Below are 24,843 nucleotides of genomic sequence, written 5' to 3'. Positions count from 1 at the left end.
GATGAACTCCTACTCATCTTTCAAGACTTGGTCCAAGATATACAACTTCTGGGAAGGTTTTCTTGATCAATCTGCCCCTTCTTTTTCCCCTTCAACCTTCTTTCTGGGAAAACTCGTCCCTCCCTCCCATATGTGTCCACATGTTACTTGCTTTTAAAAACTGAATAAATAGCATACAAATTAAGTTTGAGCTAGAGAGATCTTGTAAAATATCAAATGAAACATGTTAAAAAAGTATTTTAAAAATCAATATATACCTTGTTATGGCTAAAATATAAAGTATTTATAGGATTTTAAGATGTGCTGAGTATATGGTGATTATTGCACTTCTAGAGTTATGTAATATTATTAAAGGGGGAAATCCTATTTAATCAGGAGAAAACAAGTCAGTTGATGCCCCTAAATCAAGATAGCTTGTATATACAAACGCAGATATGTGCATGTGTTTGTATAATGTCGGCTTCTTTTCCTTGGTAGAGGGGGCTGAAGAGGGCCACATGATTACTTTAAATTTTTTCTAATGTATGTGAATATATATGAGCATGTGTACGTATATATATGTCTGTGTGTGCTTCAAATGTAAAGTAAATATAGTGCCATAGAAAAATCACTGAACTGAAAGCCAGGTGTCACAGGTTTTACTCACTCATCTTATTTACCTTTATGCTGCTTCCTCGCGCAAATACCTTAACTTCTCTGATTTTCCTTTACTTCTTCCTTTAAATTTCACAAATTACAAAACTTCCATCAAACTGGTCTTAAAATAGAAACTATCAAAGACTTTTTAAAAATTACTCTTAAATGTGTGTCTATTTATCTCACTAATTAGAGCAATTTGACCTGAGATACAAAGCTGGGGTCAGCTTTGCTTACACTGCAGGTTTGATGTTCCAATACATTAGCCTGCTCATCTAGGAATCAAGTTATAAAACATCTAAGGATGTTATGATTCTCATGTAAAATAAAAACACATAAGCTCTTTTCAGCAGTTTATACAGCACCTGAAACAAAATATTACTAACGGAAAAGAACACTGTTCTTAGTTATTATAAACTTGCTATATTAACAGTCCTATCAAATAATCTGTTTTACTTATGTTTGCATGATCTTATTTACAAGCTTAAATATATTTCTAGTTTTATATGTGTAAGTCTAAGCGCATTACTCATAAAATGTTTTGGTACAGTAAAATTTAATGATTCCAGATTGCGCTGAAATGCATCTTTAAAAGATACTAAAAAATCAATTTCTGTGTAGTTTACCTTGTCCTAAGATATGCCTGTTTAACGTGTGCTTCAAAAATCTGGATTCTGGTCCAAACCACAAAATCTGTGTGTTTTCTCCATTGTCAGTTATGGCAAATCAAATTACATGTTTAATGTGTATAAAATACCGCTTTTTGAAATATATGGCCTTGAATACAAACCTTGTGATTTAATATTTTTAAGCTACAAATGCCAGAAAACTCTCCATGCATTATCTGACATTGAAATTAATAGCCAAAACTCTAGGATAGTTAATTGTGCTGAATGGTATAAAACTCCTATGAAAATATTACTTCTCTGAAAAATGTAAAACAACTAAAATATTTTAACATGTGCTAGATTAAAATGACTTGGAGACAATCTTCTTAGCTGAATTTGTAATAAATCTCAATAATATACAAATACATTGCTAATATTTACTTCCAAAATGTGATATAGTTGAAAAGAAGTCACTTTTACATCTTTTGTTAATATAACTTTCAGAGAAACACACTTGAAAAACTAAGGGAATTCCCCAAATTCTAGTATGTCAGAACCAGCTAGGTTAGAAGAATTAGGTATAAAGCCAGAGACTATGAAAGCACAGGGACAAAAATAATGCATGGCCCAGAGGACTGGAAATAAAATGTTGCTAAGCCACAGATGCCTGGAGCCTAATTTTCAATTTCAGTAAATTGAAAGTCCCTTTGAAACACATTTCTGTGCAAGAAAATCACCTTAACACAGGTTAATACAATATTCTTTTAAGTGAGAGATGAAATCTTGTCATAAAGGTACATCTTTGATCATACAATGTAATATGCTCAAGTTAAAAACTCTGAGCTGTTTATTTTAAAGTCAAATTTAATGTTTATTTAAATGATGAAACAAAGCAGTATATGCCCTTGTGAGAAATAATTGTGAGCACTAGAGGGTGCACATTCCCTTCCACAGCTTGTCTGGACCTCAATTTGGCTTCTCTTTTATTTTCTCATCTACATAATGATAACATGGTGACAAATGGATTTTTCATGGGAGTTCTCTTACAGAGAAACATAAAATGTCCAAAGATACAGATAAAATGATATAAAAAGAACATGTGAGGAAGGCACCCACAGATGCAAAATTAAAATGCCTTCAGCTATTTTAACACATACACAAAAGTATTTTGAAGTTGTAACACAGAGATTCCCTTGAGAGAATGTCTTCAAACTGGGGAGAAATGCTTAATCCAAAGAATACAGTAAGCATTTTCTGGACTTTATAACTCAGGAGGTTTTTTTTTTTTTTTTCCTAGTTCATTAATTTTACCTACTTTTTTGAATGTTAATAAACAGGTAGACACTTGTGGTCTATAAATCTGCCTTTAATTACATTTCTGCACCATCAACATTAAGTTTTTAAAATGTTAATTTAACATTCAATCAAATTCCAAGGAAAAAATAGCATTTTAAGCATCTTGTTCATGTCATATGCTTCCAGAAAGAAAAAAAAAAAATTAATTTGTTTCCCATGGTAATCATGCAGGCTGTTTATTATAATCTTCATTTTCATAGCTATATCAAGAATAGAGAGCTTCAGAAACCCCCTTTTTCTTTCAACACAGGGAAATATGGAGTTAAGATTCAAAACCAGATATATCCAAATCCAGCAATTTCCACTACAGTATACTTACATTCCTTTGTTCCAAATAAAAGGGCAACTATCTTTTAAAATATTAAGGGAAAGTCAACATGAGCTTCTTGTGTGTTGCTATATAGTACAGTCTGGTAGTTACTACTAGGCTAAATACTTTCGAATATGCCAGAATTTGGCTGAAGTCTTTAACACTATGATATTAATTTTGAACATTGTCATTAACCTAAACTATGATATTTACTTGTATAATTCATACCCTCATGGCATTATGAATTAGTTACTTTTCCCGGTTTATTTTTACGTCACAGTCTTCCTTAATTTCCTAAAATCCCCACATTTCCAATCTGCTGGTGTGTTTTCTGATGTTAGAACCGCTTAAGCAGAGATGACAAAGGTTACGACCAACAACAGGGTTAACTCGATGGTTAGCACTGGAAATCCTGCACTTGGAAAAGCAGTTCAATTATATGGGGCTCCCATCTAAGCCCTGATGGTGAAAAGACACTTAATTTTGAAAGAAAAATCTTTTTACACTGATAAAGATCTCTGTATTTAAAGAGATAGCCAAGTGCTGCAGTGTTCCCCTAGAGTCTATGAGACTTAGACGGTAGAAGAGCCATAATCTAGAGTAACTGCATTATCTCCACAGACAGGCCTCAATAAATGAGTAAACAGTCTCAGTCAAGATTTTATCTTCAGCTAAATAATTTGATGAAATTACCTTTTACTTCTCTCATTAGAGCTCAAGAATGCAGCATCCTGTGAAGAGGGTGTGGAGAAAAAGGAGCCCTCCTTTTTCCCAACAATGGGAAAACAATTCCCATTGTTTGTGGGAATGTAAATTGGTGCAGACACTATGGAAAACAGTATGGAGGTTCTTTAAAAAATGAAAAATAAAACTACTATATGATCCAGAAATCTCACTTCTGGGCATATATCCAGAGAAAAACATGATGCGAAAAGATGTGTGTACTCCAATGTTCACAGCAGCACTATTTACAATAGCCAAGACATGGGCGCCACCTCAATGCCCATCAGCAGATGAATGGATAAACATGATGTGGTATATAAATATAATGGAATATTAGTCAGCCATAAAAAGAATGAAATAATGCCATTTGTAGCAACATGGATAGACCTAGAGATTATCATACTAAGTGAAGTAAGCCAGACAGAGAAACACAAATATCATATGAAATGTCACTTATATGTAGAATCTGAACAAATGATACAAATGAATTTATGTATAAAACAGAAATAAACTCACAGACATAGAAAACAAATGTATGGTTACCAAAGGGGAGGGATTAAATTAGGAGTTTGGGATTAAAATATATACACTATTATATATAAAATGGGCTTCCCTGGTGGCTCAGACGGTAAAGCATCTGCCTGCAATGAGGGAGATCCGGGTTCGATCCCTGGGTCGGAGAAGGAAATGGCAACCCACTCCAGTATTCTTGCCTGGAAAATTCCATAGAGTGAGGAGACTGGTAGGCTACAGTCCATGGGGTCGCAAAGAGTCGGACACGACTGAGCGATTTCACTTTCACTTTCATATATAAATAGATAACCAATAAGGACCTACTATATAGCACAGGGAACTATATGCGATATTCTGTAAGAACATATAATGGAAGAGAATGCAAAAAAAAAATACACACACACACATATATATGTATAATTGAATCACTGTGCCATATGTTTGAAACGAGTACAACACTGCAAATAAACTATCTCAGTAAAAAAATAATTAAAAAAAGAATGCAGCATCCTGTTCTAGATGTCTGGTTTCAAATCCTGACTGAATTGCTTTCTGCAAAGCTTGTGACCTTGAACAAGTCACTTTACTTTTATGTGCCTCATTCTTCCCATCAGCAAAGAGGATCAACAATAAAAAAAACTATGTTATAATGCTCTTTTAATGGTTAAATGTGTTAATATGTGAAAAATATTTAGAAGAGTACTTGATATATGGCAGACACCATACATGTTAGCTGCTGTGATTACTGCCTTCCATGACTCTTTCCTGCTGGGTTTAAGCCAGCCCCTGGGCCACCTCTTACTTTCTCATTTGAGAGTGGGTCTATCCGTCTTAGTGTTCTGTTAAGGACTGATAAAGTAAAACTCATTCTTGTAACCACCAGAATGAAAGCTGCAAAGAAAGCTACAACAAAGAGTAAATGGCAAATACATAAAAATATATAAAAATCACCAACAGCAAAATAATCTAATCTATTTCACCCTTTTTGGCAGGAATAGGCAAACAATGGTTCAGGGGACAAATCTGGCTTGCTGCTCATTTTTGTGAATAAAGTTTTATTGGAACACAGTCATGTTCACCATTGACATATTGTTTAGAATTGCTTTCTCCCAACTGCAGCAGAATGGAGCTCTTGCAAAAGAAATAATATGGTGCACCAGCCTAAAATAGGGATTATCTGGTTCTTTAAAGAACAATTTGCTGACCACCTTCCTGCTCTATAAAGTTAACATGGTCTATCTCTCCCAACACAGAGGGAGGGCCAAAAAAGTGTGGTTCACAGTAGCCATATTGCTTCACTTTCTTTCAAAAATATGCATCGGCTCTCTATGACCAAATTAAAGTTCCTTAGTCTGGCATTGAGTATATATATTTTTTTCCCCACAATGAACTCAACCTACCTTTTAACCTCATCCCTTAATTCTCTCTTTCATACCACATATTTCTGCTCCAAGCAAACAGAAACACCCAAAACCCTTTATCAGTGCCATTTATATAAAGACTTGTAGGACAGCCTGAATCTGCATTGCTTTTTTCCCTCATCTTGAGTCCAATATGCCCCTATCCTTTAACTGTATACTCAGATGCTAATGTCTCCATGAACTTTCTATGCTTAACTGTCATACAAGACTGGAAGTGATCCTTTTTTCTTTATGACCTTTGACTTATGGCTTTTCTAACATTTTATTGGTACTTCTTCATGGCATAGTTTATACCACGAGAATGCTAGCTTCCTGAGGAAAGGACTAAATATGGTTTTTGGTCACAGCAACTAGACTCCTTTGCACATCATAGTGATCCATTAGATATTGTTGAATGATTATGAAAATTAGCAAGAAAACTAATGGTGCTGTCACTACTAGATTCTTGAAACACTATGGACTCATACTGACTACTGTGTGCTGTGCTGGGCTGTGTTGTGCTGTGCTCGGTCGCTCAGTCGCATCTGACTGTTTGAAACCCTATGAACTGTAGACTGCCAGGCTCCTCTGTCCATGGAATTTGTCAGGCAAGAATACTGGAATGGGTTTTCCATTTCCTCCTCCAGGGGATCCTCCCAACCCAGGAATTGAATTTGCATATCTGGATTCTCCTGAATTGGCACAAGAATGTTCAAAGGACCTCTCCATATATTGACTGGTACATTGGACCTTGTGGGAGGCAAGTTAAACTTTAAATACTCTCAATGTGAAAGCTTGCTGAGTTTAAAGGACTTCAACATACTTTTATCTTGTGGGTTTTTAAAGTTTAAATAACTTCCAGTTAAGGTTTAGAAACTCGAGTACAATGCAGAAAGCCACTTAAATCTGATATGTACTCACTACCCCCACTGTCACTTCCTTAGCATCATGAGTTGTTTCAATTCATCTACCTCTTTTAGTAAGCATCTCTATGTGTGTGTTAGTCACTCAGTCATGTCTGACTCTTTGTGACCACATGGACTGTAGCCCACCAGGCTCCTCTGTCCAAGGGATTCTCCAGGCAAGAATACTGGAGTGGGTTGCCATTCTCTTCTCCAGAGGATCTGTCTGACCCAGAGATTGGACACGGGTCTCCTGCATTGCAGGTGGATTCTTTACCATCTGAGCCACCGGGGAAACCTATGTACTTCTTTTAGTGAGCATCTCTATGAACTTTAGTTAAAACTCAAAGCCAGCTCAGGCTGACATAACTAAGTGCTATAGATGAATGGCTTAAATAACACAAATTTATTTTCTCATAATTCTGGAAGGCAGAAATTCAAGATCAAGGTGTCAGTATGTTCATTTTTTGGTGAGATCTCTCTTCCTGGCCTGCACATCATTGCCTTATCACTGTACCCTCACATAGTAAAGACAAGAGAGAAGAGGCTTTTTGATGCCTCTTCTTAGAATGACACTAATCTCATCATTAAGGCCCCACCCTCAAAAACTCTGCTAAATCTAATTCCCCCAAATAACCCATTTTCAAGTAACATCATCAAATTGGGGTTAGGGCTTTAAGACATGAATAATTCAGTCCATGAGAGCCAAACATTTTATTTGCTGAGTGTTGATTCATAGATATAGGTTTCTGACTAGGGAAGACATAAGAATAAGAATATTCTTGGAAGATGGTAGAAAAAAATATTTTCTCTTATAACACAAATGTGGTAATGGGAAGATATCTGTTATAAATTAGTAATTGGGAACTCTCTCCTGGGGAGAGAATGTTTATTTTTGCCTAAATAATCATCAACAGAGACACATGTAATAAAATATCCACAGTGTGGAGGCCAACAAGGAAAGTCATATAAATTCCATTTCAGAGGTGAAGAAACAGATTCTGAGTGAGAGTAAGTGACTTGCTCTAGTCACATCTTTGATGAGTGGAAGATTCAAGGCCAGAGTCTATCTCTGTGCAGTCACAGCCCCATTCCATTGGCTCTTTCGCATCCAGCCCTCATGTTTTTCTTGTCCTCTCTGTATCAGACATTTTCTGTCATTGCTTGTCCTCTTGCTTGTGATTAGAGGCCCTGAAAGAATACTGGAGGATGGAGGAACACCACTGGGGGATGGCAGCAGAGTCCCCAAGTTGGGACCTTCCAACAGGGACTAGCAGTGTCAGGAGGGCCAGACAAGAGTTTAGATTTATGAAGGAAGGGACAATCCAGAGGAAACTGAAGCCACAGTAGAGATGCCTTGTGCAGTGCAGAACCTGTGCAGCCATTCACAGCGGTCATAATATCTGCCACCTCCCTAAATCTCTTCAGGTGTGATTCTTAAATTCTCTTTAGTTTATCCCTTTCTTTACATCCAAACTGCCTTTTCCCTAGTTTAGTCTCTGATAGTTTCACATGTTGCTTCCCAGCTTTTCATCACCTCCTTCTCCAAGTCCTTGGGTTATGTTTTCTTTCTCTGAAACACCTAGAGTGGTTTTTGTTTTCCTGACAAGACTCACAAATACCCATTTGATATCCCAGGAATATTACTCAATATGTACAATGTGTGAACTTCTATATTGAGTGCTTTAGTTCTAGAGTTGCAAATAAATGTCTCCTGCCCTCAAGGAGTTTACTAGAGACACATATGCAAAAACAAGATGATTACAATGAAGTTCTGCAAGTGCTTGAATGGAAGGATTGTCAAGGCTGAGAAATGTCTAGGTTAGGTTCCCAGAGAGAGAAGGTAGTTAGTTAGGGAAAAGGAATATGGGAGCTGGAAAAGGGAACATAAGGCAAAAGGATCTTCAACAGAGAAAACAGTCAGTACAAAGAAGCAGAAGTTTGAGCGAATATTGAGCATTCAGAGATCAGAGGGTGGTTCTTTAAAGCTGAGCAGAAGGCAGCGCCATTTGAAATGCAGTGTGTGGCCTGTCTGTGAACTGTCTGTTAGTAGTCTGTGCAAGAAAAGTCATCAGAGCAGAAATCAACTAAGTCATGAAGCACATGATTTCATTTGATTCCTTTTTAATTGCAAAACTTTCCTGACAAAGGCAGCAGTGCATTGATTTATATTCTGGTTCCAGCTCTTTATCTCATTGTGTACTGGTAATAAATGGTTAGCAGACTACTTTGAGTAGCACTGGCATATTAAAAAAAATGGGTAGAGGAGAAGGGAGTGAAGCTGGAGAGTCAGGTAGCCAAAGACCAGAAAGGAATTTCTGTGCTATGTATTTCAAGAACCACGGGCAGAGGAATGATCTAATTAAAACTGCATTTTAAGATATCCCTCAGGATACTGTGAAGAGTATGGATAAGAAGGGTGAGACAGAAAAATCAGTTAAAAATTTCATGCAGAAAAGTATCAGAGACTAAACTAGGGGAAAGGCAGCCTGGATGTACAGAAAGAGATAAAATAAAGAGAATTCAAGAGGCATACCTAAAGGGATTTAGGAAAGTGGAAAGATCAGAACTGCTGTGAATGGCTACACAGGCTGTGCACTGCACAAGTCTAGAAGGCTGTTTGTAGAAACTATGAGAACTATGATGTGAATGATACTCTCTAAAGATGGGCAGTCTAAACTGCAGAACCTCATTTGTGATTTCTGTAAGAGATCCAGGTGCAAATGCCCAAAAAATATGTGGATGCTACAGGTATGAGCATCAAAATGGAGGTTACGGTAGAGATATTAATTTGGAAAATATCAGGTATAGATGGCTAATAAAAGCAAGATGATAAATGGCATTACCCTGGACAACAGAGTACCATGAAAAGAAAACAATGCCAAAATATAAGTCTTTTGGAGATCAACATGAAAGGGAGAGGAAGATGAGAATGGGAAGACATAGTTGAAGTGTTAGGAGGAGAAAAGAAACAGGAGGGAACAATATCTCAGAAACTGAGAAAGCAGAAAACTTCAAGAAGGATCTAATCACCACTGTCAAGCACAGCACAGAGGTCAAGACGGATAAACTGAAGAGCGACCTTTGGAGCTGTCAATTAAGGAGATCTCTGGTAAGCTTGTTGAGTGCAGTTTCAGCACTGGATGTACAGTATGAGAGGGGGAAAGAAAGACTCAGAAGAACGGAAATAGTGGTAGTTCATACGTTCTGATTAGAATCAACTTTTCTTTGCATTTAACCATGCCGCTGCTTTTAGATGAATATATGTGACTACCATTTTCTTCACTCAGGGAACAAACTGCATGCTATGGTTCTGGGAAGCTAGCTCTACCTTCCTCTTGGTTGGCATTCTTTTTTGCCTTGCCTTCTAGAAGAGTACTTTTTCATACGACTGCTATGACTAGAAAATCAGTTCTCAGTATACTACATTTCAATTCAAAACATGTATTGGGCATCCCCAAATTCGAAGGCCCCATAACACTTTGGGAATAAGATATGGACCCTGGCCTCAGGAAGCCCTGAGCTGAGGGGGTGAAACAAGCATATATAAAGATCATTTCAACATGAAGCATTAGAGGTGTCACAAGATGGGGCTACTTTGGAGAAGAGAGAAGCAAGAATTAGGATGAAACTAAGATGATACTCCAGTACACTGATTTAATGTGGGCCATGAACTAGCAGCATAAGCATCACCTGGGAACTTATGAGATATTACAATTCTCAGGCACTGCCCCAGACCTACTGAATCAGAAACTCTGCTGGGACCAGTAATCTGCTATTTGACAAGCCTTCTCAATGACTGATGCGTGCTAAAGTATGAGAACCACTGCTCTTGGGCAGGGTTCTCAAACTTCAAGGTTTATCAAGAATGAGCTAGAGACCTTGTAAAAGATTCCTGGGCCCACAAGCAGAGCTTCTGATACAGCAAGCTTGGGGCACAACCCCCAAATCTGCACTTCTAGCAAACCCCCAAGGATGCTGTGTCATGTACCGCAGTATTAATATCACTGCTTGATCTGTTCTCTGGCCACTTAGCATGCCTCTAGAATTATCATTCTTATATTCTTCAATACACATTTACTGATATTCTTGATTTATATGACAAATTAGCTTTAAGAGCCTTAAATGGATGGTTATCTTTTTGGAATATCTGAAGATGGTCTGTAAGGTTTCTATTATTCACCAAAAGTAGTTTCTGAACTGAAATTTGAGTTTATGACCAAGGTCATTTGACTCTAATACATAAAAAGAAGTAGGGCATTTCAAATGTAACACTGGGCCAGAAATTAGGAGACTCAGTAGCTAGTCTTTAGTTTGCCACTGAAAGTAAGTTATTTAACCTTTCTGAACCTCAATTAACCTGTAACCAGAAACAAGTCTAGAGTGTAGTTTCCTTAGATAAAAGGAGCAAGGTTTTGTTTTTTATGGGCAGTGCCATTGGGAAAAAAAAAATATTATTATCAGATGAACATTTCAACTATTTTAGGAACAACTTATCATATAGAAAATAAAAAATGAGCTCTTAGACACATTAATCATCTAATTAGATTCTCTGAATAAGTTAAAATGTTTTGATTTTCAACTTCCACATTATAGTTTGGGAATTAAAGTTAAAGTAAATATTTTTTAAATTGTGTAGGCATTATTTTCAAAAAAAATTGCAAAAAGAGAGATCTCATCTAACACATTTAACTTCCTTCCAAGGATGTGACATAAAGTAACATTATTCAGGCAGTAGACTTTTACAAAAAAATAAAAAACACAAGCTGAAAAATAGAAAATACAATAATTACACAAATACATAGTTATCTAGGCACTTTCTTCCACCATTTAGTAAGCATATGGGACATAGCAAGAGAGAGCAAACAAGACTCTCTGCTTACATAGCAGAAGATAGAGACTCAGTGAATTGTTACTTCTAAATCTCTCTACACTTCCTTTGAGGTCAGAGACACTTTTATTAACACTATAACTTAAACATTATCTTTATTGAGATTGCATTTATTTAAAAAACAATTCAAAATACCATTGTTTTCATCTCACTGATACAAAAATGTAAATGAAAGCTTTTGTGAAAAGTTTCTTAAAATAACTGTTACATGATTAGGGATGAATCTTCTCAATGAATCCCAATTAACTGTATAATAGATTTAGTTCTAACTTAGAGTGGGTTCCACACTCTGATAATTACCTATATGTAAAATAATATCACTGAACTACAGGGATAATTTATTTTAGAAATAATTACCTTGTGACCCAAGATCATTAAGCACTTTTATATATCTCAGTGTAAGGAGGACAATTTATGCAGTAAATATAGCAAATGTAAAAACTGTATCATTATTAAGGAGTCAACTAAATGCACCTTACATAATTAAGAAAGTGTAGTGTAGTACAACGGAGAAGGCGATGACACCCCACTCCAGTACTCTCGCCTGGAAAATCCCATGGGTGGAGGAGCCTGGTGGGCTGCAGTCCATGGGGTCGCTAAGAGTCGGACACGACTGAGCTACTTCACTTTCACTTTTCACTTTCATGCATTGGAGAAGGAAATGGCAACCCACTCCAGTGTTCTTGCCTGGAGAATCCCAGGGAGAGCGGAGCCTGGTGGGCTGCCGTCTATGGGGTCCCACAGAGTCGGACACGATTGAAGTGACTTAGCAGCAGCAGCAGCAGTATAGTACAAAGCTGAATTTTAAATTCCTTAACCAGTTCAGTTCAGTTCAGCCGCTCAGTCGTGTCTGACTCTGCGACCCCATGAATTGCAGCATGCCAGGCCTCCCTGTCTATCACCAACTCCCAGAGCTCACTCAGACTCACGTCCAGCGAGTCAGTGATGCCATCCAGCCATCTCATCCTCTGTCGTCCCCTTCTCCTCCTGCCCCCAATCCCTCCAAGCATCAGTCTTTTCCAATGAGTCAACTCTTCGCATGAGGTGGCCAAAGTACTGAAGTTTCAGCTTTAGCATCATTCCCTCCAAAGAAATCCCAGGGCTGATCTCCTTCAGAATGGACTGGTTGGATCTCCTTGCAGTCCAAGGGACTCTCAAGAGTCTTCTCCAACACCACAGTTCAAAAGCATCAATTCTTCGGCACTCAGCCTTCTTCACAGTCCAACTTTCACATCCATACATGACCACAGGAAAAACCATAGCCTTGACTAGATGGAGCTCTGTTGGCAAAGTAATGTCTCTGCTTTTCAATATGCTTTCTAGGTTGGTCATAACTTTTCTTCCAAGGAGTAAGCATCTTTTAATTTCATGGCTGCAATCACCCACAATCAACTGTGGAAAATTCTGAAAGAGATGGGAATACCAGACCACCTGACCTGCCTCTTGAGAAACCTATATGCAGGTCAGGAAGCAACAGTTAGAACTGGACATGGAACAACAGACTGGTTCCAAATAGGAAAAGGAGTATGTCAAGGCTGTATATTGTCACCCTGCTTATTTCATTATATGCAGAGTACATCATGAGAAACGCTGGGCTGGAAGAAGCACAAGCTGGAATCAAGATTGCCGGGAGAAATCTCAATAACCTCAGATATGCAGATGACACCACCCTTATGGCAGAAAGTGAAGAGGAACTAAAAAGCCTCTTGATGAAAGTGAAAGAGGAGAGTGAAAAAGTTGGCTTAAAGTTCATTCAGAAAACAAAGATCATGGCATCAGGTCCCATCACTTCATGGCAAATAGATGGGGAAACAGTGGAAACAGTGTCAGACTTTATTTTTTTGGGCTCCAAAATCACTGCAAGTAAATAATGATGTCCTAATGGGTGAAATTATAATATTAAAGATTATCAGGATGTTCATTTGTTTGTTGTTAAAAAAAAAAAATCCATGAAGAAGTAGAAGGAATTATTTAAATGCTACTGAAAAATAAGATTTTGAGTTATCACAAGTAATTGGAACTCTATTACTCTTTCAACAAATATTCATGATTTTTATTGCATATATGGTACTATGTATGAAATCTAAGTAAAATGTTTAAAAATCAGATAACAATTATTTTGGTGTGATTGGTGATGAAAAAACTTTATGTGGGTGACACTGAGGCATATAGCAAAAAAATGAATATAACATACTGGATGAAGAGGAAAGATTCAGGGGAAGCTACACTTAAAACTGGTCTTCCCTGATGGCTCCACCTACAATGCAGGAGACGTGGGTTTGATCCCTGGGTTGGCAGGATCCCCTGGAGGAGGGCACAGCAACTCACTCCAGTATTTTGGCCTGGGAAATCCCATGGACAGATGAGGCTGGCGGGCTGCAGTCCATGGGATCACAAAGAGTCAGATATGACTGAGCACATATACATAAAATAGGTGGGAGAAACATTTTATACCACAGGAAGGGATTTGTGTTTTATTGTGGAGACAACTGGAGTCATAGGGATCTCAAGCCAAGAGGGTCAGCATAAAAGCAATACTTTAGGTACATTAATTGAAGGCAGATTAATCAGAAAGGGGAGGGGCAAATTGGCCACAAGGAGGTATATGGCTTAAGGCATGGCATTGACAGAATGACTGGAAAATGGCTAAAATGATGACACTTGCCCAATAATATAGTGTAATAATAATAATTAAGGAAAAAAGTAAAGAACAGAAATGGAGAAGTCAGACAGTAAATTCTGTTTTGAAGAAGAAGATGAAAAGTTAATTTTCTGTTATATCTGGTAAGATTCAGAGGATGCTTATTACAGAATTTATTTCCCCAATAGTACATGACCACCATCTCTACCTTCTCTACCAACCATCATCTTCACTACCATCACTACCTCAATTACCACCATCATTTCCACCATTGCCTCTACCTCCACAGCATTAACATAAGCAAGCAAGACCACTAGCTATGGCACTTGTTGTATTCTTACTACCCTACAGGCAACTGTATTAAATGCTTCTTACTTAATCCTCACAGCCAGTGTTTAATAAAGTGAGGATATTGAATCTGAGGCACAGATATTAGATAATTTGCTGGAATCATAAGCTAGTAATTAAAACAGGCAGATTTCAAACCTGAGTAATCCTGATTCCAAAGTCCATGATTTTTCCAATATTTCCTACTTCTTTAGGTATGCAGGCAATGAGTTAGAAAAACTAAAACACGTGTGCAATGTCTGAGTAATTGCTGCTGCTGCTAAGTCACTTCAGTTGTGTCTGACTCTGTGCGACCCCAGAGAAGGCAGCCCACCAGGCTCCCCCATCCCTGGGATTCTCCAGGCAAGAACACTGGAGTGGGTTGCCATTTCCTTCTCCAATGCATGAAGGTAAAAAGTGAAAGTGAAGTCTCTCAGTCGTGTCCGACTCTTCACGACCCCATGGACTGCAGCCTACCAGGCTCCTCCATCCACGGGATTTTCCAGGCAAGAGTACTGGAGTGGGGTGCCATCGCCTTCTCCAGTCTGAGTAACTAGGTGTGGGTAATTGGAGGCAACAAATGTTTGGAATTGATAAAAACTGAAGCACTGCCTAGAGCAGTAGTAGAAGTACCCAGATCGTAGATTTAAAGATAGAAAGTAAAATCTGAGGGAAAGTGTCAGATATGAAGCTATGAAATTTGGGAGTCATTCATTGAGAGTCAGACTTGAATCATCGAGAGGGAGTAATTCAGATAAAGAAGTCAGAAGGGCAAAAAGATTTGGATTTATGAGATACTACCATAAGAATTAGGTAAAAGGAAGAAAAGGAAGAAAACAAGTCAGGTAAAGAATAGTAGGGGTAGAACAGTAGTGTGTCAGAGTAGCTGAAAAAAGATATTTTTTTTTTTAATCAGCATTCAATAGGTTGTCAACACTACACTCTTTGCAGTTAAACACTAGTAGTTCTCACCTGGGAAAAGAAAGAAATGCTAGCCACCATGATGTTTTCAGTCATGTTTGCGACACCTCTGGAACTCTTACAATATTTCAATCAATTCCCATCCTATAGACAATTATCACTTACTCAATTTAATTGTGCCTAAATGTCTGCTCATTTGCTCTCTTTGTTCAGTCTAAAAGGGTCAATCTTGACTCTTACACAGAGTGTCTCTGTTACCCTACTGTCCAAATCAGGACACATCTGAGAGTGAAAGTTGGTGCTTTAGATAATTATGCTGGAACAAAAGTTATAATTTGTGATGATTCAGGCAAACAGAGACCTAAGATCACCTTGGTCATTTATCTACCAAAGAAGCATTTAACTGCACAGTCCAGGTTCTGTTGTCAGGTTCCTTCAGCTGAAACCCTGACACAGGCACTCTGAAGCTGTGTGTAATAGTAGTAATAGCCATAACTATTTGGTGGGTATGGCTATTTGGTAGGGTCAGTGGGAAGAATAAATGAGCTATGCAAATAAAGCATTTAATCTAGTGCTGAGTACATAATAAAATCTTCAATAAGTGTCAGCTTTTATTTAAATAATATATCCTTTAGGTTCCTAATTGGACATGTCGTTCAAAGAACTTTAAAAAAAATGGCTGAGAGCATATGATACAAACAGAATTTAGGAGACAAAACATTTCACCACTTAGTCACACTCTCTTGAAAACAAAAATGTGCTCAGAACACATTTTTCCTAACCAAATACAGGAACCAAGAAGACGGTTTTGAAGATAGAGATAAATAGGAATCAACCTGCTCTGTTAATATCCGTATTAGGAGGGTCATGAATACATTAGGAGGGTAAGTTAACTAGGTTTCCATATTGCTCTGCTTAGATATTTGTTGGAAAGCTGTTAGGTTGTTGCAAAGGATCCATAAATCCATGTGCCTACCAGGCATTGTCTGTAGACATATATTGAACAAGGCATCAAATTAATAGCCATGCTATTAAGATTAATAAAAGGCAAATTCATTAAGAGCTTTACTGATTTATTTTTGCTGTCATATTCTTTCTCCATCAATGAATGTTAAAATTTCAACCACTCTCATGAGCAGAATTCTTGGAAGTTGTCATCCCACATAGAATGCCAATATTCAAAGATCTGAGAACCATCTGATAGGAACAAGGCTGAGTAAAATTTTCCTATAAAGGGGCAGATTGTAAATATTTGGGGATTTGTAGGTCATATACTCTCTGCAACAACTACCCAACCCTGCCTTTGTGATGTGAAAACAACCAAGGATGACACATAGGAGGATGAGTCCAATGTTGCTTCGATAAAACCTTACTTGTGGACACTGACCTTTGAATTTCCAAAATTTTTCACATGTCATGAAATTCTTTTGGTTATTTTCAACCATTTAAAAATGTAAAAACAGTTCTTAGCTCATGGGCCATACAAAAACCGGCAGTGGGGTGGACTGAGCCTGTAGGTTTTAATTTGTTGAGCTCTGGACAAGAGAATTAACTCAGCCAAGCAGCTCCAGCCAGGGAGAAAAGCCCTTCTGTGTACTGTGGAATTATGAAAGTAGGTTATAAGTCACGGATTAACAGGGAAGTATTGAAAGTTCCAGGGCTTACCTGGTGGCTCAGTGGTAATGAATCTGCCTGCCAATGCAGGAGACAGGGGTTTGATTCCTGGGTTGGGGACCCTGGAGAAGGAAAATGGCAACCCACTCCAGAATTCTTGCTTCAGAAATATCGTGGACACAGCAGCCTGGCGGGCTACAGTCCATGAGGTCGCAAGAGTTGGACACAATTTAGCGACTAAATCACAACATTGAAAGTCCCAAATGGAAAAAAAAAAAAAAAAGAAAGTCCCAAATGATGTACCTTAAAACTTCTCCAGATGTTTCTTCCTTTGCCTAAAACATCTGACACTGTTTTTACGTACATGTTATTCTCATGTTTCCCTACCCTTGTATACACAAATTCTAATGTCAAGTGTTCCATGCATCCCCCAATATAATGCTGCTTAGAAATGTAAGGCAGATTTTAATGTTCTCTCTTAATCTTAGAATTATAATAATTGGCATGAAAAGGAAATTGTACCATTTTTCTGATTTTCATGCTAAGCTTTTGCATTTATGACATTTTATTCCTATTTTAATATATCTACCAATTTACATAATACCTTACTTATCTACAATGTCTAGTTGAGAATATCCACAAAAAGATCAGTTAAGAATTCTAACACCTTCAAGATAAGACTTTATAAATATCAAAGAACAGGAAATCTGTTCTGTAATTACTCCTGATTTAGGACGCGCAGATTGAGACATTATGTTCTCGTAAACTAACAGAATGGATCATGTCTATTATAGGTGTAGTTCTTCCTCATGAAAATGTCCTTTCCATTACTTGGAAAAGGCATTTAATGCAAAAGTAGCACTGAATAAGCAGGCTCTTGATTAGAAAAAAAGGAAACTTTCAGGATAAACTGTATCCATGGCAGTTCATCACTTGCAGTTTCCTCTTTCAATCCAGAAAAAAAAACTCACATTTCCATTAACCATTCAGTTTCTGGTGGGCCAGGGATTGCTTAAAGAAATTTTACAACTTACTTCATAATTTTCCCCACTAACTTAACTGACATTATAGACACCAGAGCCTTCTGGGAAAACTAAGTAAAAACACTGCCATCAAAATAGCTGTAAGTGAGTTGTCCTTCTTAACAATTACCCTTGCTTGAGGATAAAGCCATGAGCAAGAGCTTCTCACCTTTTCTTAATTTCCGAATCCACAATAATCTGCCTCTTCTTTTGGGGAGGTGGTGGGGGGAGTTCCTCTTGGGCATGCTTTACCAGGATTTGCTCCCTCGTAGTCACCATAGTTACCGTTTCCATTACAGTTGTCTGTGTTAGTGATGGCTGAGTGGTGGTGACAGCCTGTGAAATCTGCAAGAAGTATTGAAACAGAGGTCACACATTGCTTGAAAGACTTCAGTAAAGACTGCTCGGAGCGGGGAAAGAAAATAATGAGAAACTGTTCCTGCTTGTTGGTAAATTGACCTTCAGATCAAAATAGCACCATATTGAACCCAAATCAAATTGTTTTATCTGACTCAAGTTATGTTGACTGAAATCATAAAGGCAAGTAATCTCAAAACCAGGAGTAAACTTAGTGCCTCTTCAATTTATTGGTCCAGCTATGGGAAATAAAGGGGGCAAAGGAGGAAAATTTAGGGTGTCATTCTGACATTTAATTAGACATGCTGTTTAAAGTGTTCACGATGCTAACATACATTTTGCTAAAGTATTCCGGGACCAATTTCACTCCTGGCTCACTCTACATGTTTATTAAACAGTTCATTGAATGCATCTTTGGTTTTCATATATATGATTATTTATAGTCTGTAAATTTTGACACAAAATTCTTTGAACTGTGTAACAAATGACTTTTTAATCAAGCAAGTGATCTGTCTTTAAATTATAGTAAATGGTTAATATCAAGTTGTGATCAGTCTAGAAATACATTTAAGCTGAATGTTCTTCAAATGCTAAAAAGCATACTGCTCTTGATTTAAATTAGTGATTGAGTTAAAACATTTGAGTATCCAAAATTAGCATTCGAGTCTTCTCAGTTTAGAATCATACTTTGTGTTCAGACGTTAAAAAGTTTTTGTTGTTGTTGTTTTCTTTTTTTAAAGATATAGGTCAAAACTCTTCGGAATAATATGTTTTGTGAGCCATCATGAGAGGTCATCCCTTCACTACACAGTCATTATCAGACTGATAAATCACAAACAGTGAGACACTCTCCTGCCTTAACCACCAATGCTGCCTTACAGTCCTCAGTTATGAGGAGTAAAAAGTTATTTCTTGTGATATTAATCATTACACTTCTAGTAGTCAAAATTTTTCTGAAGATCTATATCCAAGGAGACCAAAACAGGTCTGCTATGAACTGCTATGGCTCCACTCACAGGTACTTGACAAGCATTCGGTTGGGGCCAAGATTAGTTTGACTGATTTTCCTGAATTTGTCAAGAGATAAGGAAAAGGTTTGGAGGAACCTCCCTGCCTTACACATGATGACCAATTCCCTCAATGGGAGGCAATCAGGAAAGCCTCATAATCTTATTTTAGCTTCCACATAGGAATTGGCATGTGGTAATGAAATCTTTTTTTCATGATACCTTATGCAAAAATGCTTTGGACAAATGCACTTTAAAAGTGCTACCCTTTGTGCAAGCCATATCTTTACAAACGCCAAGGCCTTAGGGACTACCATTTTGATAGTCTAAATAGATTTTAAAAAAAATTAAGAGATATCATGTTTCTACATGTGTCAAGCACAGATTTTATCTTCTCTAAGATCTCCATAGATACATTATTTAGAATCAATCACTGAGCTTCAAATGATAATTATATAGTCCACTGACGAGTTATCTCAAAATGAAAGCAGAGAGTAGCATGGTTTTTTTTAAATGCTTGAAATAAAACCTCAAGCCTAACTGAACTCAACACGAAATGACAATTGCATGATCAAATTAATTTTACCTTTGACCAAAAAGAATACAAAATTTTGGGGGGGGAGGAGGGAGGGGGCATGGTATGGGGAAGTTTTCTGGCCGAGCCATGTGACTCGCAGGCTCTCAGCTCCTGGACTAGCGATTGAACCCTGCCCCCTGCAGTGAAACCACAGAGTCCTAACCTCTGGACCACCAAGGAAGTCCTGAACACCGAGTTTTTAACTTCGATTTAAAGAGGATTTAATTTTTTCAAAGTAATATTTTTTAACTATGGGCATATTGTTTTGATATACAATGATGGCTTGAAGAAAATATTGTTCTGATGGCAAATTTCTACCTTTATATGTGCAGACACCAAAGTGCAGAGATTTCAAAAATACAAAACTTTTTTTTTTTTTTGTAGTTATATCCAATGTTATGAAATATGTGTGTTGAGTATTTGGCTGTGAAATTAGTTTCTAAAATGTTATAATATCCTCTCATTGATACTTATTATGAAATTCATTGAAGTGCCCATGGAGGGTAAAGAATAACAGCAACATCATATATTATGAAAAGACGTTTAAGAACACAGCAAAGCTTATACGAAAGAAAAAAACAATAATTTTTCATCAAATAATAGCAGACTTGTGTAATTGTTCTATATTATAATTATCACTGTACTGCATCACTTATTTCTTTAGTGATGATGATATAAGAAAACATCTGTGCACTGACCCTACAAATATAGGATAAAATTCATGATATATAATAGACTCATAATTACTTTCAAAACCTACACCAGAATAACAAACAATGTTAGGTACTAAATTTCCCCATGGCTTTAGCTATTGACTGTGAACGCTTAATTATCTGTTAGAATCATTAAAAATATAAGCAGGAAGGGATTATGGAGGTCACTGAGTATAACCTCCTCTTTATTACAGGATTCACTACTTCCAGAAGCAGACAAGTCCTTCCTGAGTATGGCAGCAAATTTTCCCATTGGCAAAGATCTTTTACACCTAGTGGAAGCCTGCATTATTTTGACTTCATTTTCTTTGGGAATTCCCCTGAGGTCCAGTTGTTAGCACTCTGTGCTTCTGCTACAGGAGGCACGGGTTTGATCCCTGGTTGGGTGCAGCCTAAAAAGTCAATGAATAGCAATACAATAATAAAATAAAATCTATCTTGAACCCTGAACCACAGAGTAAGGTGAATATTGTTTCTACCTGACAATCTTAAAGGTCTGAGGCTTGATAACCATGACTCTGATAAATCTTATTTACAAGCTCTATAATACCAGACACTTGCTAGAACTAGATTTAATCTGACTGGTGCTCCAAAACATAGATTTTCTGGCTTTGGACATAATATTCCATTAAAGCAATCTAAAATTGCAGAAGTTATTCAGCAGCTGAATCACAATGTTTATATCAGTATCATATCAGATATATAAGTATATAAAGGACATCCAGGAAATGAATACAATGGAATCTCTATTTTTAGATATCTCACAGTATAGTAGTGAAGGTGACAACCACACCAATAACTATGAAATAAGGTGAGTTCCATATGAAAAATTCAGGTATGCAAAATAATTGCAAGCAAATCTTCATGAAAACCAAAGACGTTTGTTTTTAAATACTATCCCCTTGAAATATCAGTTAACTAGCTACTAAAAATGGAAAAGAATTAGTTTAGAATTATTTGTCTTTAGGTTTGGAAGCTAGTTCCTTTTACAATGATTAAAGTGGAGGTCCTTAAGTCAGGCTCCACAATTTTCAAACACCAGATTCACAGTTCACATCCTGTAACATTTGAGGCAGGCTGGTTATACTTTCAGAGCTTTGGTTTGTTTTCTTATTCATATGTAAAATATGAATAGGAATATATTTCTCACAAGAGTATTGTAAACAAGACCTGCATCATGGGTGTACAACTCATGTAGTCACCCAGGTCCCCTCACTCAAAAGGATTTCACACTTGGTTTCATGCTCTGCCGTCACTCTCTTGACATTCTTAACAATTTTGGGAAAGAACCCCTGTATATTCATTCTGCACTGAACCTCGCCAAACACATAGCCCATCCTGGTCGCAAGAATTCAACTATGTAATGTTTGAACCCAGTAAGTACTCTCTGGATACACATTAGTAATAACCACTGAAAAGTTCAGAGAAAATTCGGGAATATTTCTATACTGACCCTTACTCATGAAGAGATATATGTTAATTTCCAAATTTTACATTTTTCCCATCGTGAGAAAAATTAGAAGAGCACATGCCCAGTATCTTGATCATTCTAGGGTGTTTATCTTTTTTCAATAAGGCTGTATAATTTGAGTAGGTCTGGAAAATCCATACTATTTTCAAACAATGAAAATCTTTCTTTACATTTTCTCTTCCATTTGTTTAAAAATGCACATTGTGAAAAGGAACTATATGTACATTCAAGCATATTTCAATAATATAAAAGAGCATGTAATGAAAGGAAATATTTATTTTCCATTACTATGGCCAGCTTCTTATGGGAAACTAGTTGTACTTACCACCTGTTCTTACATTTTAAATTAACTTTGTGCTGTTATCATTCTTTCAGTTTGGCTTGTATTCTTAATTGCACCTTTTAATTGTCCATTTAATTATTTAAATAGTCTTGACTTTGTAAGTTCTTCGAGGTTAGAGACTTCTACTGGCATTGTGAGATACTATTTAAACATTTTTCAAAAACTTACTAAAAGAGATTTAATGTACAAAAAATCAGTTACCTCATTTATTATCATTTTTATTAGTATTAAAATACTTGTAATAAAAGCTACAAGTTACAGAGCTCTCTGCATGTTTCAGGCATTAAGCTAGGTGTTTACTTAAGCAGTAAAGGCTTAATAGTGGTAGCTGTCATACCTCACAATGGCCCTAAGAACAAGTACTAAGGTTATTTCCATTTTATAGATTAGAAGTAAAAATTTCAGACAGATTCAACTTGTAAGCAGCACAGCAGAACTATAAACCCTAATCCGATTGTTCCTTAATCCAGCTCTTAGTAGCTGTGATCACTTGCTGCCACACCTGTTCAAATGTCTGAATGGTGACTTTAAGAGGTGTAATTGGGTATGATGTTTGTGTACACACACATATATATATACAAAGTTAGAAGAAGACAGAAGGTATACACAATGGCATATGACAATCTTAAAGCCCTTTATTTCCTGATAAACTATAATAATAATAATAAAATCTGTGCAAAACCAATCAAATGAAAAAATATCTGATTTTTAAAAAATGGTACAAGCAGGTTGACAAGCATGGATTGAAGTTTCTAGTTGTGTTGTTTATACGTATCCAACTTTAGAGTGATGACTGACCTTTAATGGGTATGGGGAGACTGCAGTTCTACAGCGTAAAACATATTGCATAATCACAGCAACAGCTTTAGCTGATAATTGGTAGCCAGGCTTAAAATGATCTCTATAGGCATGGTAGCACGAGGCATACCTACCTGGTGATGTAAGGATTCCAGTTCTAAGCACAGAAAGGATTTATAGGTTGAACTTCATGAGGAAACTGGGGTAAAAGGTCAGGTGCTCACAAAGGAAGCTGGATTATTAATCAAAAGACTATAAAATGCTCTATCTCATGAACAAGCGCAGAGGAATTACCAAGGCTAGGTGTAGCACGAAGGAGTGCTCAAGTTCATGAGAGTGGCTTGGTAACTAAATTGTAGTTAACAGCTACTTTCCTACTTTGATACTGATATTAAGGCAGTATAGCTTCTTGAAGATACTGACATTAGAATCTTGGGCACGATAAGAGTCAATACTGAAGAGATATCATAAAAGAAGTCATTCTCCCATTTAAGAAAATATTATCTAATAATTAAGGTTTATTCTGTAAAACTCTGCTGCTGCTAAGTCACTTCAGTTGTGTCCAACTCTGTGCGACCCCATAGACAGCAGCCCACCAGGCTCCCCTGTCCCTGGGATTCTCCAGGCAAGAACACTGGAGTGGGTTGCCATTTCCTTCTCCAATGCATGAAAGTGAAAAGTGAAAGTGAAGTCGTTCAATCGAGTCCAACTCTTAGTGACCCCGTGGACTGCAGCCCACCAGGCTCCTCCGTCCATAGAACTCTCTAGGCAAGAGTTCTGGAGTGGGGTGCCATTTAATTTTATGTATTTTGTCCCTCACTTCAAATTCTCTTTCATACAAATTGCTAGAAAGAAGAGATATCTGTTGGCTTCATGATATGTATTAAACACAGAACTTGAGCAACTGTGTGAATTAACTACATTTTGCAAAAATTCAACAAGCAATGAGATTTACTTTTTCTGATCCACTTGACCTTCTTCTTTACACCATCAGACATAAAGCAATGGGACACCTTCTTTAACTAGCGATGCAGATTATTAAGCATACAGAAAAAAGAAAAAAAAAACCCTTGTATATTTCTTGATGTGTTATTTATTGTCAGCAGACAACAGATTTATCATATAGAGGCTGAGTATTTTATCTTCATGGTATTTTAATTACATATTCATGATGAGTAACTATTTCAGAATTCAGCCTTCTTTGAATAGGAAGAAAATTTTATTTTTATTATCATCTTCCAGCTGACTCCTGAGATTTATATAGTAGAGATACTTGGAATCTCTTTGCTAATTACTCCAGAGTTTTATATAAAATTTCAAGCAAAGAGAAATGCATCATAAACATTTAAAATTGGAAGGGCACTACAGAGATCTTCGTAGGCCAATTTTTTCATTTTATAAGTAAGAAATGAGCAGTTCCAACAGTTAATTCAACTCTAGTCTCTTAAATTTGCAGTGCCTACAACATTTTATGTTGTAGCGGATAAATGAATTTACAACATAAAACCAATTGCACTGAAATACACAAGGCCCGTTGTCAAACCTCTACTTTAGCTGAAGGGAGCAAAAGAATACAGCTATTTCCCAAAGTTATTTGAGTTGTAACTTGGAAATTTTCTAATCAAACCTTTAACCTAAGCAATTAACCAAAAGATGCTCTAAAATTCAAGATGGTTAGACCATGAATTAAGTAAGATAAAAAACCTAAAAGAA

At 36.9% G+C, this 24,843-nt stretch overlaps 1 protein-coding gene across 1 annotated transcript in view; it reads right to left on the bottom strand.

Moving 5' to 3' along the window:
* DMD (dystrophin) overlaps window positions 1–24,843 on the bottom strand; it is a 1,795,368-nt gene that overhangs the window by 1,505,599 nt on the left and 264,926 nt on the right. Inside the window, exon 12 of the mRNA XM_068961890.1 lies at window positions 18,034–18,209. Within this exon, the coding sequence (XP_068817991.1) occupies window positions 18,034–18,209 (176 nt within the window). The remainder of the gene's footprint in view (window positions 1–18,033; window positions 18,210–24,843) is intronic.

Source organism: Capricornis sumatraensis, chromosome X (assembly GCF_032405125.1).
Source record: "Capricornis sumatraensis isolate serow.1 chromosome X, serow.2, whole genome shotgun sequence".
Classification (NCBI taxonomy): domain Eukaryota; kingdom Metazoa; phylum Chordata; class Mammalia; order Artiodactyla; family Bovidae; genus Capricornis; species Capricornis sumatraensis.
The sequence above is the reverse complement of the archived record's forward strand: the minus strand, read 5'-3'. Positions and strand labels throughout refer to the sequence as shown.